Source organism: Gadus macrocephalus, chromosome 9, assembly GCF_031168955.1.
Source record: "Gadus macrocephalus chromosome 9, ASM3116895v1".
Lineage (NCBI taxonomy): Eukaryota > Metazoa > Chordata > Actinopteri > Gadiformes > Gadidae > Gadus > Gadus macrocephalus.
Genome location: NC_082390.1, coordinates 4,765,154 through 4,782,815, shown reverse-complemented (window position 1 = coordinate 4,782,815; position 17,662 = coordinate 4,765,154). Strand labels below are relative to the sequence as shown.

Sequence of the window (17,662 nt, the reverse complement as noted above, 5' to 3'; positions counted from 1 at the left end):
CTCTCTCATCTCTCTCTCTCTCTCACACACACACACGTATAATTCACCACTATGCTTTTCTAAAACAAATCCCTGTACTGAAAGAACATCATATTATCGTTTTATTATAGGTATTTTTAGCATTATTATTAGCAGTATTATAAAACCACATTGTGCCTGGCTATAAGTATAATAAAGTATATACCCCAACATTAAGGAATCATATTTATTGTAGGTCTAAATTAAGAGACTTTAATGAACAGTTTTTGTGTAGGCCTACTTGAAATGTATGTGGGTGTCAGTTAACAAGGGTCTTTTCAAATCAGTCCTCTATGCAGGCATTGTGCACTATGGGTTTTAATTAAGGACTAGCAGACACACCCACGTGAAGCTCTTATCGTGTAGATACATACTCCATCCGTTAATGATTGCGTTTTACGCACAGCTGTTTGTGATGTGATAAAGGTTGGGAAGATGTAAGAGATGGTGGCCAGCATCACCGAATTCACAAGCCTCAACCAGGCAATACTCCACGTGTGGATGATTTATTCCAAATGTTTGTGAGTCTCTAATCTCTCCCCAACATGCTCATAAACTGCTTTCTGGCTATCCGGGTTTGACCATGTAATAACTGTATCAGACAGTGACCTTATTCTGACCAGTAGATGGCGGCATTTCCCTTATTCTGAACCGACTACTGTTTACGGAAGTCCAAATGACGTGTCACTGTGGACCAAAGCATTGTGGGAAAGACGCGTAGCTGGCAATGGTGACGGCTGATGGCGTGAACACCACAGCTGAAATTGGCCGAATATCTCATACAGCGAATGGCATGATAAATGATATTTCAAAGAACAATGGTGCTTAAGGAAGCCCTCGTCCACCGCCTGTGAAGAAAGCCGACATATGTTCGAGGGTTGCCGCCAACATCAGGAAAAGTGGCGTTCAGTGTCAATGGACGCTTGTGCGAATTTTATTCTCCAGAGTAGGCGAACAAGTGGAGCTCGTTGTGTCTCAGGGTGGTCCAGCGGTTTGAAGTGTGGGATTGTTTTTTAACTGAAGAAACGACAAGATGTCGACCAGCAGTCCCGAAGCGGTGAAGAAATTGCTGGAGAACATGCAGACGGACCTGCGCTCCCTTTCCATGGAGTGCAAGAAGAAATTCCCCCCAGTCAAAGAGGTTAGCCGGTGTGCTAGCTTCAGTGGTCCCATGTTTTAATGTATTGGTCCCGCTGACCACGTCCATCAGGTGTGACAGTCACCCCAATGCCGACGTGTTCTTGTTGTTTTGGATCAGAAACACCTGTCTTATCGTTGGTCCATCATGCGGGATCATGCATGTTAGTTTGGTGTTCGGTTACAACACTGCACGCTGTTGTTGACGATCTAAGTTAAAGTTGAATTTAATAATAAAGTGTTGGCTAGTCAGGATGGTGACCTGATAAGACCAGAACCTACTAGGATGGTATACAAGTTTCCAACTGACTGTTTATATCGTAGTGCATGTATGTAGCCTTCTTTTGTTTGAGGCATGCATGTTTTGTCATCACAGGTATTGATGATTGTCACAGTGCGATATGTAGCAATGGCATTCCTGTTATGCCCTACTATTGTTGGATCTCTGGAAACAAATGCTATTGTGCAAGTTGCTTACATATCCAGCCCCAACAGGACGCAAACCAGTCTGGCCTGTGCATTCGAAGAATAGGATATTAATAATCATTGGCTTCGGGGACATTTTACCTTTTTGCTATTGCCTCACTGATGAGGCTTGTTTAAAACTTATATTCAATTTGCAGCCTTTTTCTTATGTGCTGTAGGCCTACTTCAGATCATTCACTGTCTGACTTTACTTTATTCCAGTCAGAATTCCTTTCGATTTTAATTTCACGTATTATAAACATTGGGTGGTTGTATAACAAGACAGTGCATCATGTCTAACCTCAAATAGGAATCTAGACAGCTTGAAGCCAGCTTGTGACATAGAAACTAAACTGCAGCATTTAAAATTGACTCAAAAGTATGGACTTTGCTGTAATTTGACAAAATGACTGTACAATTACAGTAATGGTTCCCTTTATTATACCATCTATGAAACAATTGTAATATAATCGCAGGATTTATGTACCACTATTCACACCTTGTTACTCAATCGAGTGATGTAATTTAATCTATGAATCAGTGTTTTATCAGACTTGATGATGGGGTTCAAATTGCTATCCAACTGTAAACCTCTTTTGACATGCTGTACAGACATTTTTAGCAGCCCTGAATAGAGTCCATGGTGGAGGCATGGATACATACCCCCACAATGGACAATAACTCAAACAATGGCATTGTGTACCATAATAACTTGTTGGTTGCCAAGAAATTCGATTCAGCTGGATCCAGAGGCTATTTTGGAAATCCAGTCCTCATATATGCTATGCTGGACTAATCTGTGGGCTGACCCAAAAGGGTGTAGGCGACAGTCTCTATAATGCTTGAATTGTTGTGGGCTACAGCTGTTATGAGAAATATGTCATTCTGCCCCGTCCAGGCTTATTTTTTTTTCATGATTATATCGGCCATATTTTCGGACTCGTAACCTCCTCAGAAGAAAACGACATAATATTCTGACTTTTAATAGTTTTTGCGTCAAGAGCATGGCAGTCAAGTTAAAACTTGAACCTATTGATGTAGTTTTGGCAAAAAGCGCACTGATTCTGTGAAATAGCGGCATATATGTCCAAACATTGACAGCATATATTTACAGTGCTGAGTTTTTTTTGTCAAAATAAAGCTGATACCAAGAACCAAACATGGACTGCATTGTTAAAGGATGGATAGTTTCTTCAGTATCCAATAGTTGTCTCTGGTGGCTGTTATCAGTGGCCCACACAGTCTGATATGATTAATCCCAGGGTCTGACCTTACCAGAAATAGACAAATCTGACTGATTGAGAATATATCCTGCTTACTCGTGGCACTAAAGTTCCCAACCCCTTTGTCAGAATTTCCGTTCTATCTGCATGGATACGTTGAGTTGTGTGTGTGTGTCCCCTTTGGCGATAGAGGAACCTGTATACTGAAGACATTTACCTTGCTGCCTTTATTTTCACAGTAGTCGCTTCTCATGGCGGATATGTAAGCACGCCTTGTGGGGCTTTAAGGAGGGCGTTTCACTCAAGAAACGGTAGCCACACCACTGCCTGGGCCTGGGTCCTTCTTTCACAGGATGTCTTTGTTTGGAGACTCCATGTCAATTGAGGCCTTTATGGTTTCGACAACCTAAGATTCATATTTATAGTTTTCGTTTTATCACAGACACATATATTGGTAACTGTTATTTTCTTTACCTTGACATGTTTCGATGGATATACTTCCGTCTTCGTCAGAAGGTTGGAAGTATATCTGTCGAAACATGTCATGGTAAAGAAAAGAACATCTACCAATATATGTGTCTGTGATAAAAGAAAACTATCAATATTTATCTCAAGTGTAAACACAATGAATGCATTACAACTAACCTAAGATTCAGTTGGAGTTTTTGTTGAACTCGGTTGCATTTTAGGACCGCACTTTAAAACGAGTTCAAACCCAGCTATGGTAATTCATGTCCAGGGGCGACTAATTGAAGTCTAACAGGGCAAACTGGCAGCTGGAAAATGTACTAATTTGTGTTGTCACTTCTCATGGAACTTGTTATGCCTGTTTAAATGCATACACTGCATAGCCTACACTATATGAATAACCAGATAGCACCAAGTAATGTCATGATGATTCTTCCCACAACAGAGAATAATGTTTGAGTAATTTCTGTCTTTTTAGAGTCATCTTTTCAGTGCAGTGTTTATGGGGACACTGACTGCTGATAGAATACATACATTTCGTTATTGACCACTCAGTATCCCCAGAAAAGATGGGAAAATAATCTCCTCAAATCAAGTCAAAGCCTCAGTGGTGAAGGTAAAATATTAAAGCTCTTAAATGCTTTGATAATTTGGGTTTTCAATATTGAATTTCTGAATGTTATGTACTTTTTTCCAACCAATACTTTCTTTGTGACAACTTTAAAAGGGCAGAAGCTAACACGCACAACTCAAAAATAGTATTGTACATATACACTTTATTAAGAGTGTTTAGGGAAAGGACCAATTCCATTGTTTGATAAAGGCAGAGAGCTACCTTTATGTCTCTTGACTTTTTCTCCTTTCTGTCTATGTTGCTTTCGAGCATAGGTTATCACGAATGTGGTTGATCTTATCTAGAAACCCCACAGACTGTGCGCAAGCATTAGAGAGTAGCTTTGCAAGGCCTGCCAACGCCTGACTCCCATTGTTACACGAGTAACACATACCAATGAATGTGACTTACCAATGAACGAGAAACTCAGAACCTGAGCGGACAATATATATGATAGGCTTTTCTTTGTTGTTGTAGTATTTCTGTCACAGATTTCAACCATCAATATTGATATTTCCCACACCCTTCTATATACTTGAATAACTTATCCTATACATTGTTTTAAGTTATGCTATTTAAGTATGCGACATGCTGTGCTGTGTCAACTACTTTGTGGGCATTTTGTACGGAGACAGGAAGTGAGTCTGACAGAGGTTGCTGTGCTGACGTTGTAATGAGTAGATGTTGGAGACTCGGGCTGATGTCATCATTGGCGGACTTGGCAGTGCTTACTCAGCAGCTAAGACTGGTCCACACAGTATAAGACCACCAATATGATGTTAACATGACTCGCCATCAACCGGGAATTGCTTGAGGTATCGAATCATTATTTTTCAGTTTGTCCAAATTGACACAATATGGTTAAACATATAGTGGTAGAATACCATTTTATCTATTTCATTTTTATGTTTGAATGACCTTGTCAAACATTAAAGATGTGTCCCGTTACACTATGGTTGTATTGACTGATACTGTATCAGTCAGCCTTGGGTATTAAACCTGGCTTCGCTACCCTTGGACGGGCAGTGAATGTGTTTTCTGACACATTTCTGTCGACCCCGAGCGATAGTTCTTGCTACGGACCAGTTCACAAAAGCACTGAAATAGACAGAACATAGTGTGTCGGCTGACGTCAAGAGGAGGCCCAAGAGAACTCCAGGTCACCAAAGCCGGGCTAGTCCATGCTGTACTTTACCCTTATGAAAAGCAAATAGCTTCCCTGTGGTTCCCCCCCCCCCCCCATGGTTTGTGATGGCGTCATTGTCTCGCCAAAGCTCATACTTAGTCAGACACAACATGAAAGCCATTGCTTTAGTTCAATTAAAGGCCATGTAATGTAAAAATGCTGAGTAAGTTGGTGATTGCCGAATTCAGTAGCTAGAATGATGTAGTCGTTAGAGTGTTTGACTAGAAACTGGATTCAATCCCTGATCCCCTGAATGTCCACAACCTCACCCATTATGAACTATGTGCAAGATTCCTAACCTCACCCTATTCCTAAATGATAATAATAGATTCAATTTATATAGCGCTTTTCTCACACTCAAAGCGCTTGATGTGTATCTAAATGTGTGTATCTAAATGATGTGTATCTATTTACTGTAACTCACTTGATGAAAGTGTCAGAAAAATGACTACATTGTCAGTAGAGTCCAACTCATTTGCATAGTGAGTGCCGTTCAGGAACTTATTATTACTTCAGCATAACCTGGAGTATTATTTGGTCTCTCCATGCTATGTGAAGCCTGTTGGCTTCCTCAGAAGAACACATGAAAAGACTGAGGCTTTCATTATGGAAGATTAACTTTAAAGACTGTGCGGCCATTGGCCAGAGTTTGTATTAAGTCCACCAGACCTGTCTGTCGGCTGTTGCTAGGTGACCAGTGTTTTGCTTCTGATTTTTGCCCCCTCACCCTGGCTGTTCCTTATTGCTGGTCAAACAAAACACCTATGTGGTCGGTGCATATGGCCGACAAAATCAAGTTTGCCGCTGCTGTGAAGTGCATATAGTTCCTGTGCTGAGGGGCTCATGTCAAACAGCAGAATTCAATGGTAGTATTATGTTTGACCTCAATAAAAGCGCCAGGGTGACTGGAGTTCAACCTCCCTCTGAAGACAGGGTTTAATTTGTTCATTGCCTTGGTCCGTCAGCGAAAGAATTAATGGATTGATGTCTGTTCCGTTGTGTCCCCTCCCTCCACTAATCTAATATATCGTCTTCGTTTGATAGTTTGGGGCCTGTGAATGAAGTTAGTTGCTTGGTAACAATGGCTCAGATTCAGGTCTGTTTTCCCCCCTGGCTGTTAAGATTAACGGCCACTCGGCCAGTGGCTTTTGCAGCTGCTGTACTTTGCCGAGTTTATTAGCTGCCTTTGGGATGAATATGAATGAGCTTTTTGACGTTTTCCCGACAAGACATTCAGAAGGTTGAGTAGCGGACGCATACTAGGCTATTTTATGGTTATTTGACATTTTTCGATCTTGTTGTCCATCACTTTAAGACAAGTGAGGCAGAAGGAAGAGGACTGAGGAGAGGGTTCACGAGGGACACTGAGGGAAAGACCTTGGGCAAATAATGGCAGAGGAATTGAGAAATGGGGAATTATAAGGACAGGAATTGGAGATGTTAGGAGAGGTAATATGCAGTTTGCGATGAAGCTTCTAAGAAACAAAACAGTTCAACAGGCTGTTATTTAATAAATCATGCCTTATATAATATACTGTGGTGTATTATTCTGCGTGCCCATGCGGGTCAAGAAGATCAAAAGACTAGCTAATCAGAAGCAAAAAAACATTTCAAAAGCAAGATATACTAGAAGAAGTAACAAAATAGTGACATCTTGCCAGAGAAGACTTAGTTCGAGCTCCGTGCTTGGTCTGAATGTAGCTTCAAAATGAAAACGCTTGTTCTACTCGCAGTGATTCATTCTCTTTTAGATGTTAATGCATCCAAGTTTGTGGTTGTTAAGAATGGTGAGTTTCTCACAGAGATCGACACCAGGGAGTCACACTTGCGTTCTTCGTGGTGTAGTGTTGCAGGCCAAAGGAGGATGTGAGCACTGCTCATGGAGGTGAAAAGATGTGATTGGTGGAGCGGGAGAGGTGTGCTGATGGGCAGAGACGAGAGAGAGGGAGGGGAGGTGTAGATTTGGAAGGAAGGTGGATGGATATGTGAAACAAAACATCGTTTGACATTCCCTGCAGTGGTTGTAAAGATTAAAACAAGTCCATGTTGCCAATGACTTCGCTCTCTGTTGTTCTCTATTTTCACTTTCTGTCTGATGCTTTTGATCATTGTCATTCCTTGGCTTTCTCTCTCTGTCCGTCTGTCCGTTTGTCCGTCTGTGTTTTTGTGTCTCTCTGTCTCTCTCTGTGTCTTGCTCTCTCATACTCTTGCTCTCTCTGCACGGTTTCTCTTGACATTGTTATCACCAACTATTCCTCAGCTTTGCTCTGCAGCCAGCCAGACACCCCACTGGGGGAAGGCACACATAGCCCATGCTCAAGGCTGGGTTAGAACACTAACTAGCTTACTGGCTAGTGCCTTTATATATACCGGCATGAGGTAATGAGGAAATTAGGAGATAACCAAGCTTCTGCTGCTATTTCCTAGCAAATTACTACAAAGAAAGACTAAAGATCATTTTGTAAAAAGGGAAGACAATTACAGGAAGCAGAAATGGCTGGTGGTCAGCAGTACGAAATCAAAATCTGTCAAAATGATGCTAAATGATACTGATACTAGCCCCCTGATAGTAGCCTCCTGATGCTAGGCCTGATGCTAGTTATGATACAAGCCACCTTATTCTAGGCCTGATGCTATTCCCATGATGCTAGGCCTGATGCTAGTTATGATACTCGCCTCCTGATACTAGCCCCCTGATGCTAATTATGATATTAGCCCCCTGATTCCCCCCCCCCACCCCGTTGCTAGCACTTAGCCGAAGCTAAAATTGGACAAGCTAATGAACGGCTCCTCTTTTTGTTTCTGTATCCTTCAGGCCGCAGAGTCGGGCATTGTGAAGATAAAGACGATCGCTGCAAGGAATACAGAAGTTCTCGCAGGTAAGTGTGTGTGTGTGTGTGTGTGTGTGTGTGTGTGTGTGTGTGTGTGTGTGTGTGTGTGTGTGCGTGTGCGAGTGTGTGTGTGCGCGAGTGTGTGCTTGTCCGGGTGTGTGGAAAAACATCCCTGTGGTTTGTGGAGAGAGATTAAATGAATAGCGCTTCTCACGGTCAAGTCTCTCTCTCTCTCCTGCCCTCTCTCTCTCTCTTCTGCTCTCTATTCCTCCCTCAGTCTCTGGTGTTCGCTGTCTTTCTCACACCCAGTTTAATTTGCACTTGAAATCTAAAGATAAGGACTATAAAGAATTGTACAGATATATTTCAATACAATGATTCTGCAGGGTCCTAGATTTTTTTCTTAACCTATCGAATGCTCAATGAATAGCTACAAGTACCTAGTATCTGGGACCAAGTATTTACTTTATTAACCTGTAAAGGTGCGTTCACACCAAAAGCGATGTTGTAATAAAAGTAACCACCCTCTATTACAACATGCATTGAAAATAATTCACCAACACTGCAGAGGATGTGTTTTATTGACATTTCGAACTCATGACGGCTTTACACATCTAATATACGATCCGTATTAGACGGAGCCAATTGAATGTGCTTAGTGCTATGGAGGCATCAGGAGACATCAGAGGGCTGCTAAATAAACTAGACATGGTGCTATTGCTCTCTAAAGGTCTATAGAAAGGGAGCAGCTTCACAGTGTCCTTTATAAAACTACCATATCCACCGCCACTCGCTATGCCCCTATACAGCAGGGAGATTTCTTCTATGCTGACATGTGGTCCAAGGATAGAGCTTCGAAATTGTTGCGCAAGCAGCATTTCAGACTGTATGCCGAAGTCGTGTTGAAAATGGGAATACGGATGCTTCGGCTTACACTTATCGAATCTGACGCTGACATTTGTGTGTGTGTGTGTGTGTGTGTGCGTGTGTGTCTGTCTGTGTTTGTGTGTATGCACCTATCTGTGTGTCTGTATGTGTATCTGTGTGTTTTTTGTTTGTTTTTGTGTGTGTTCGCTTCCATTTGTCTTTGTGGGAGTGTGTCTGTTGTGTCTATGACTGCGTGTGTGTATGCTTGCGATTATGCATGGATATGTTTGTCTATGCTTCTGTGCGTGTGCGTGTGTGTGTATATTTGTCCGTATGTGCGCGTTTGTATGCATGTGTTTGTGTGTGTGTGTGTCTATGCGTCCATGTGTGTGCGTGTGTGTGTTTGTGTGTGTGCGTGTGTCTATGCGCGTGTGTTTCCCGCTGCAGCTCTGAAGGAGAACAGCTCGGAGGTGGTGCAGCCCTTCCTCATGGGGTGTGGCACCAAGGAGCCCAAGATCACCCAGCTGTGCCTGGCCGCAATCCAGAGGCTGATGACCCACGAGGTGGTCTCCGAGGTGGGTCCCCAAACCAGCACAACGTCCACGCAGAACCACAGCGAGCTCCCTGGCTCGTCTGTGACCCCCAGGGAGTTGGCCCTGCTAATATGCCCCGTTCATATCCTGTCTGACACGATTTTAGAACTAAATATGTTAATCTTATCTAGCGTGTCGTGGCTTAAAGCCTTAAAAAAAACCCTGCTTTTCAGTCTTCTTGTTCTGTTGGCTTCTCAAGGGCTGCAGACACTGATGTGTTTTCTCGGCGCTCTCCTCCTACTGGCCCTTGTAGGGTGTTGTTGACCGAGGATAAAAATAATAACAACACATTTAATAGCTGGCTAATTTGAAGGATTTGAGGGTTTTTGCGTCTGGTCATACACCAATTATGGGAATCAACGTGTGACCTTCTCCCCACTTCAACGGCTGATTAAGTGAGCCCAGTAACTCTCGCAGGGTGGTGCTGTGTTAATGCGCTGCCGAGGACTTATGGGTCTTTATTCTGTGCTCACTGAGCTGGCCCTGTGCTGTGGGTTTCAAGGCCTTATTCGCTTTGGGCTAATATGACGTTTTTCAAAACAGGATGACTCCCGTTGAAAGGGCTGAACACTTACTTTTTCTCCCCGCAGTCCGCCCTTCGATGGCTAGCCGGCTTGGATAAAGCTTAAACTGACATTTACATTTTCGAATGTCATTTGAGTCATCTTGCAGATGCTTATTTTCCAAAGGGTTAGTCTTTGAGGCTCTGTGTGTGGATTACAACCAAAATGAACGTTTTATGATGTGCTAACACAACCGAACCCTACTATAACGTAGTGCACTGCCTCACTGCGGTAGAGGGTCTCGTAACCAGCTGCAGATGTTTCAGCCAGGGCGGGGAGGGAAACGTCAGAGGACTTGGTTGTACACAACCAATGAACATCCATCATCAACAAGATTCTTCAGCAAGGCTTGTAAAATGATTCCAAATATGTCAAATACAAGGTCCATTGCAAAAACCAAAAGATTTATGTAGCACTTAGCTGCATGCAAAATATAAAAACAACCGTTGTTTGTCGTGATCCACTCTCTTTTCCAATGTGCGCCCTCCTAGGAACGCCTATAAGACCTCCTTTTCGTGTGCAGTATGGTTGTTTACAATCCATGATTGATGTTAAGCAAAAAGTAGGGCATTCGGCAGACGCTTTTATCCAAAGCGACTTACATCGGTTAATACACACGTTGACACACCGACAGCAGAGTCAACCATGCAAGGCGACAGCCAGCTCGTCAGGAGCAGGTAGGGTGAAGTGCCTTGCTCAGGGACACATCAACAATCCGTTAGGAGGAGCTGGGGATTGAACTAGCAACCTCTCGGTTACAAGACAACTGCTCTACCTGCTGAGCTAAGCCGACCTTGAGCCAGCACCTCAAGCCTTTTGTACCTCACTAGTCAGTGAGATAGCAAGAAAGGGTTCGAGGGGGTGCATCCGTACACAAGATAACACAACGAAGAGCATTCAGATGGGTGCATCCGTACACAAGATAACACAACGAAGAGCATTCAGATGGGTGCATCCGTACACAAGATAACACAACGAAGAGCATTCAGATGGGTGCATCCGTACACAAGATAACACAACGAAAAGCATTCAGATGGGTGCATCCGTACACAAGATAACACAACGAAGAGCATTCAGATGGGTGCATCCGTACACAAGATAACACAACGAAAAGCATTCAGATGGGTGCATCCGTACACAAGATAACACAACGAAAAGCATTCAGATGGGTGCATCCGTACACAAGATAACACAACGAAAAGCATTCAGATGGGTGCATCCGTACACAAGATAACACAACGAAAAGCATTCAGATGGGTGCATCCGTACACAAGATAACACAACGAAGAGCATTCAGATGGGTGCATCCGTACACAAGATAACACAACGAAAAGCATTCAGATGGGTGCATCCGTACACAAGATAACACAACGAAAAGCATTCAGATGGGTGCATCCGTACACAAGATAACACAACGAAAAGCATTCAGATGGGTGCATCCGTACACAAGATAACACAACGAAAAGCATTCAGATGGGTGCATCCGTACACAAGATAACACAACGAAAAGCATTCAGATGGGTGCATCCGTACACAAGATAACACAACGAAGAGCATTCAGATGGGTGCATCCGTACACAAGATAACACAACGAAGAGCATTCAGATGGGTGCATCCGTACACAAGATAACACAACGAAGAGCATTCAGATGGGTGCATCCGTACACAAGATAACACAACGAAAAGCATTCAGATGGGTGCATCCGTACACAAGATAACACAACGAAAAGCATTCAGATGGGTGCATCCGTACACAAGATAACACAACGAAAAGCATTCAGATGGGTGCATCCGTACACAAGATAACACAACGAAAAGCATTCAGATGGGTGCATCCGTACACAAGATAACACAACGAAAAGCATTCAGATGGGTGCATCCGTACACAAGATAACACAACGAAAAGCATTCAGATGGGTGCATCCGTACACAAGATAACATAACGAAAAGCATTCAGATGGGTGCATCCGTACACAAGATAACACAACGAAGAGCATTCAGATGGGTGCATCCGTACACAAGATAACACAACGAAGAGCATTCAGATGGGTGCATCCGTACACAAGATAACACAACGAAGAGCATTCAGATGGGTGCATCCGTACACAAGATAACACAACGAAGAGCATTCAGATGGGTGCATCCGTACACAAGATAACACAACGAAGAGCATTCAGATGGGTGCATCCGTACACAAGATAACACAACGAAGAGCATTCAGATGGGTGCATCCGTACACAAGATAACACAACGAAAAGCATTCAGATGGGTGCATCCGTACACAAGATAACACAACGAAAAGCATTCAGATGGGTGCATCCGTACACAAGATAACACAACGAAAAGCATTCAGATGGGTGCATCCGTACACAAGATAACACAACGAAAAGCATTCAGATGGGTGCATCCGTACACAAGATAACACAACGAAAAGCATTCAGATGGGTGCATCCGTACACAAGATAACACAACGAAAAGCATTCAGATGGGTGCATCCGTACACAAGATAACATAACGAAAAGCATTCAGATGGGTGCATCCGTACACAAGATAACACAACGAAAAGCATTCAGATGGGTGCATCCGTACACAAGATAACACAACGAAAAGCATTCAGATGGGTGCATCCGTACACAAGATAACACAACGAAAAGCATTCAGATGGGTGCATCCGTACACAAGATAACACAACGAAAAGCATTCAGATGGGTGCATCCGTACACAAGATAACACAACGAAAAGCATTCAGATGGGTGCATCCGTACACAAGATAACACAACGAAAAGCATTCAGATGGGTGCATCCGTACACAAGATAACACAACGAAAAGCATTCAGATGGGTGCATCCGTACACAAGATAACACAACGAAAAGCATTCAGATGGGTGCATCCGTACACAAGATAACACAACGAAAAGCATTCAGATGGGTGCATCCGTACACAAGATAACACAACGAAAAGCATTCAGATGGGTGCATCCGTACACAAGATAACACAACGAAAAGCATTCAGATGGCTGTTTTTGACAGCAGGAAGGCATGGCCTTGCAGTCATTGGTCGAGGCGTTACCCAGAATCCCCAGGCATACCGGATAGACCCGGGTCCCATCTGACCGTGATCGATTCGCATGCGGTCCTGCCTGAGGGGGGTTCAGTCGGATAGTTTGTCATGAGGACGACACAGCCATTTATTCTCTCGTCTCTCGTCTTAAAAAAACCACCGAAGCCCCAGAGGAGTTGGTTTCATTGGGTTAACGGAGCAGAAGATGCGATGGTACGATACCGAGCGGCTCCGTAGGGCTCTGTGATGAAGGATCTGCAGGGCAGTAGGCTCCGAGCTGTAACCGCACTGCTGACGTATGTTATCTCCTTACGTCGCCACAGCATGGAAAACTACTAGGGTGGACAATGTAGTCGTGGGCAGACACTTTTACCCAACAAGTCTCGTATTGATTCGGAAACATGTACCGGTAGTTAATACGATAGTAGGGGGCGTGGCGCCTTGCTCCTGGAGGCCTATGGGTAGACACTGGGGTTGCTAGTCGAAATCCCCTGAACCACCAGACTCTTTTGCCCCCATAACCCATGTGCCATATGGTTCCCATATTTTAGGATTTTGTTTTCTCGGATGCATTCATCAACAAATGATCTTCATTTAACATGGAGATTAGTACAGATGGCCGATGCGTCGCGGGCACTGCGTCTGACGGTGAATAATTCAACTTAAACGACAAACCGGTGAAGCGTGGGGGGGTGGGAAGCCGGGGTGATGCATGGTGGCTCCAAAGTGGAAAAGTTTTCTGACTGCTCCAATGGGCTTTGGATAAGTAGCAGGAAAAGACAAACCGCTACAGACAAACGCCCTCCAGACTGCAGCGATACGAATCAAGACTGCAGTGGCTTCATTAAGAACACTGTGTAGGTACCTGTCTCTTGCCACCCCCACCCTGTATTGTGGAGGTGTTGATGCTGTGCCACTGGGTGGGATAGTGTGTGCCTGGGATTGGCTGTGGTTGTGCCTTGATGTCATGGCTCGTCTCGGTAGAAGTACAGGGCGCACGTTTTTCATCCTCTCGAAGGAGGACATCACTGAAGCATAAAATCTCTGAAAATTATATATTTTGTATGTGTAGGTTTTTCGTACCATAACGGATGTGTCCCATTAGAGGACTTTTCATGCACAGTTGCTTTATTTAAGAATGTCATTGTTTAATCTTCCTGTAAACAACATATATACAACAAATCCAATGCAACATTGTCCCCGTTCATGCAGACACCCAAAGCGCCTCACATTGTGTGTGTGTGTGTGTGTGTGTGTGTGTGTGTGTGTGTGTGTGTGTGTGTGTGTGTGTGTGTGTGTGTGTGTGTGTGTGTGTGTGTGTGTGTGTGTGTGTGTGTGTGTGTGCGTGCGTGAGACCCCTCATCCACTATATGTATGAATATGTGCAGTGGCTCAGCTACTCTGTACAGATTAGATGATCTGGTGGTGCTATCGCTGGCTGGTGTGTCACGCTTCATGCCACCGAGAGGAGAGCATCGCAGAGGGTGGCGGCTGGTGTTGTCGGAGACGGTCCCCGTCAACACGTAGCTGACCGGTTTTGGCCTGCAGCGCTTCAGCCGTACGGAGACGCGTGTCGACGTCCACACTTCAGCTGGCCCCACCAGCTGGTCCGCTTGTGTTAGGATGCTGCAGCTGTTGCTGCTGTGTGTGTGTGCGTGTGCGCGTGCGTGCGCGATACGTATCACACGGTAAAAACAAAGGAAGGGAGAAAGGAATAAATACGACTGCTTGTACCACCACCGAACGCGCTAGAGATTCCCTTAAAATGCTACAGAGAACAAGCAGCCTGTTTACTTCGTCATCGATCCTTTGCATCTGCTGTGGAGGCATTTGTGTAGCCTAAAGGTACACTATGTAACATTGGCACAGAGTGTTCAAAATGGGTATTGTGTTTATGTGTGTATCTGAAAGTGCGACATCGATATATTGTTTCTCTTCTGACAAATGTACTTATTGTGAGTTGCTTTGGATAAAAGCGTCTGCTGAATGTAAATGTCAATTGTGTGTGTGTGTGTGTGTGTGTGTGTGTGTGTGTGTGTGTGTGTGTGTGTGTGTGTGTGTGTGTGTGTGTGTGTGTGTGTGTGTGTGTGTGTGTCAGGCGGCAGCGGGGAACATCATCAACATGCTGTGGCAGCTGATGGAGAACGGCCTGGAGGAGCTGAAGCTGCTACAGACGGTCCTGGTTCTTCTCACCACCAACACCGTGGTGCATGACGAGATCCTGTCCAAGGTGACGCGCGCACATGCACACACACACGGGCACATTCATGCATGCATAGACATTACGGCTGAACGGCTAATCAAATACAAATCGAAATCGCGATGTAATTGAACCTGGTATGCAAATCGCAATCATTTGCATACCGGTGCGCTGCAAAAATAAATTAATAGTGATTTGTTGTCGTTACTGACTGGAAATCAGTATGAATCATTTATTTTTATTTTACAATTCAATAGTTAAATATAGAAGTTTATAATATAAATTAATCTCAACGCATCGACCTGGCCTAAAGGGAAGAGCAGTTTTTATGTTGACTGCTAAAGAATGATTTATACATTTTTTGGTGAATAATACACAACATAAGGAACTTAATCAATTATAAAAATCGCACATTAAATCGCAATCGCAATATTGGTCAAAATAATCGCAATTCGATTATTTCCCCAAATAGTTCAGTCCTACATACTGTACACACACGCACAATCGCACATGAATAGACATAGACATACATACACAGACACACACACCAACGCATATGCATAAACATACACAAGTGAATGCATGCCACACTTTTCGTCCGTGCCATCTACTCTTTCACGTTTCCTTTGTCTCGCTCTGTCTTTCTCGGTCTCTCTATGGCTCTTGCTTTCTCTCATTCACATACACACACATACTTGTAGGTCTAGACAATTAGTAACCTTAATTGCCATCATCATTCTTACCTCAGTGACATTCCAATAGTACACACACACACACGCACACGGACACACACACACTCGCCCCTTTTGGCTGGTAGTCAAACAGCCTGGCAATTCTACACGGTCATTCCCCACACCCACTGCCTTCGTGGCTAACACACACACACACACACACACACACACACACACACACACACACACACACACACACACACACACACACACACACACACACACACACACACACACACACACACACACACACACACACACACTGCATTAGCTTAGCAGGCCGCACTACAAGGGGCTCACCCTGCCCTTGTCGCTGTCTCCCCCCCCCCCCCCCAGGCCATTGTTCTGTGTTTCCGGCTACACTTCACCAAGGACACCATCACCAACAACACGGCGGCCGCCACCGTCCGGCAGGTGGTCACGGTGGTCTTCGAGAGGATGGTCGCCGAGGACGACCGGTTCAAAGGTCAGCGGGCGCCGTCGTCTGCACACGCTCGGTTTCTCTTTCAGTTTTCCTTCACGTTGAGGTCAGGGGGTGTCGATATTGAAGTCTGATTTGATCATTAGTCTTTGAGCTGGTGCTCATGGAGAACTGTGTATTCAAAGGTTTTGTTTCTGTTCGTTACTTTTTAATGTTCAGCTGTTTAGACCCCGCCTTCCTTGTCCTCAAGTAAAGGAAGCCGATCCACGGTTGCCAACAGTCGGCCTGTGCCCACTGGGGCTTGAACCCGAGCCATTATTCTGCTTCTGATAGACACAGGCTGGGGAATGGAGGGGTACGATACTTAACAATTATTCGGTCTTGGGGGGCTATTCCCCACTAATCACCTCGCCTTCGGCGAAGAATTGTTTTAGTACATACCTACATGTCAACACTCGAAAAATAAACACGATAACACTTTTTGACATGGTTTATTCGTTTTCATCAGCGTGACGAGACAACCGTCTCGCAATATCCCGGATTTGAGATCTCGATCTCGGGATATTGCCCAATATCCCGAGATGGTGAACCAATCAAATTGCGCCATCTTAGGAGGTAGTGAACCAATCAAATTGCGCCATCTTAGGAGGTTCACGTGTAGCATATTGTAAACACAATTATACAACAGCAGGATCAAAATGGCAATTAAGAGACTCCCTCAGCCCAAACTAATACGATTCCACCAGCATGCGGTGTAATTGTCGGCTGTGCGTGCACACTATGTGTTTGTGTGTGTGTGTGTGTGTGTGTGTGGTTGTGTGCACCACCACAATTCACAGATGATAGACTTCTTTTCTTCCGTGTTTTTGTTGAAGTGCATAAACACAACTCGGGATAAATAAGTCATTTACTGCCAGCTGTGTTGCCTCCCTTCTCCAGCTAGGCCCTCTCTATCTCTGTCAATATCTGACCTGTCTGTCAATATCTACCATGGAACACACACACACACACACACACACACACACACACACACACACACACACACACACACACACACACACACACACACACACACACACACACACACACACACACACACACACACACAGCTCCTCTCCTCCTCCGTCCTGTGACTCAAGTCTTGACTTTAATGCATGCATAATGAGGCGCCATGTATGTTTTGTTGGCCTGTCCTCCTCGCCCACTTTGAGCTTCCTGGTGGAGGAAGCTACCTCGAGCGCGGAGGTAGGCATTTCGGGGCTCTCATGGTTTGGCTCCATCCGGG

At 44.3% G+C, this 17,662-nt stretch overlaps 1 protein-coding gene across 3 annotated transcripts in view; it reads left to right on the top strand.

The window, feature by feature from the left end:
• Positions 1-707: 707 nt before the first annotated feature.
• Positions 708-17,662, top strand: part of mon2 (MON2 homolog, regulator of endosome-to-Golgi trafficking) — a 48,666-nt gene continuing 31,711 nt past the window's right edge. For all 3 annotated transcript variants that reach the window (XR_009527193.1, XM_060060357.1, XM_060060356.1), the window contains exons 1-5: positions 708-1,159; positions 7,926-7,989; positions 9,256-9,383; positions 15,124-15,255; positions 16,293-16,422. Coding sequence is in view for 2 of the 3 variants with exons in the window: in XM_060060357.1 (XP_059916340.1) it covers positions 1,052-1,159; positions 7,926-7,989; positions 9,256-9,383; positions 15,124-15,255; positions 16,293-16,422 (562 nt within the window). In the remaining variant the exon portion in view is untranslated. The remainder of the gene's footprint in view (positions 1,160-7,925; positions 7,990-9,255; positions 9,384-15,123; positions 15,256-16,292; positions 16,423-17,662) is intronic.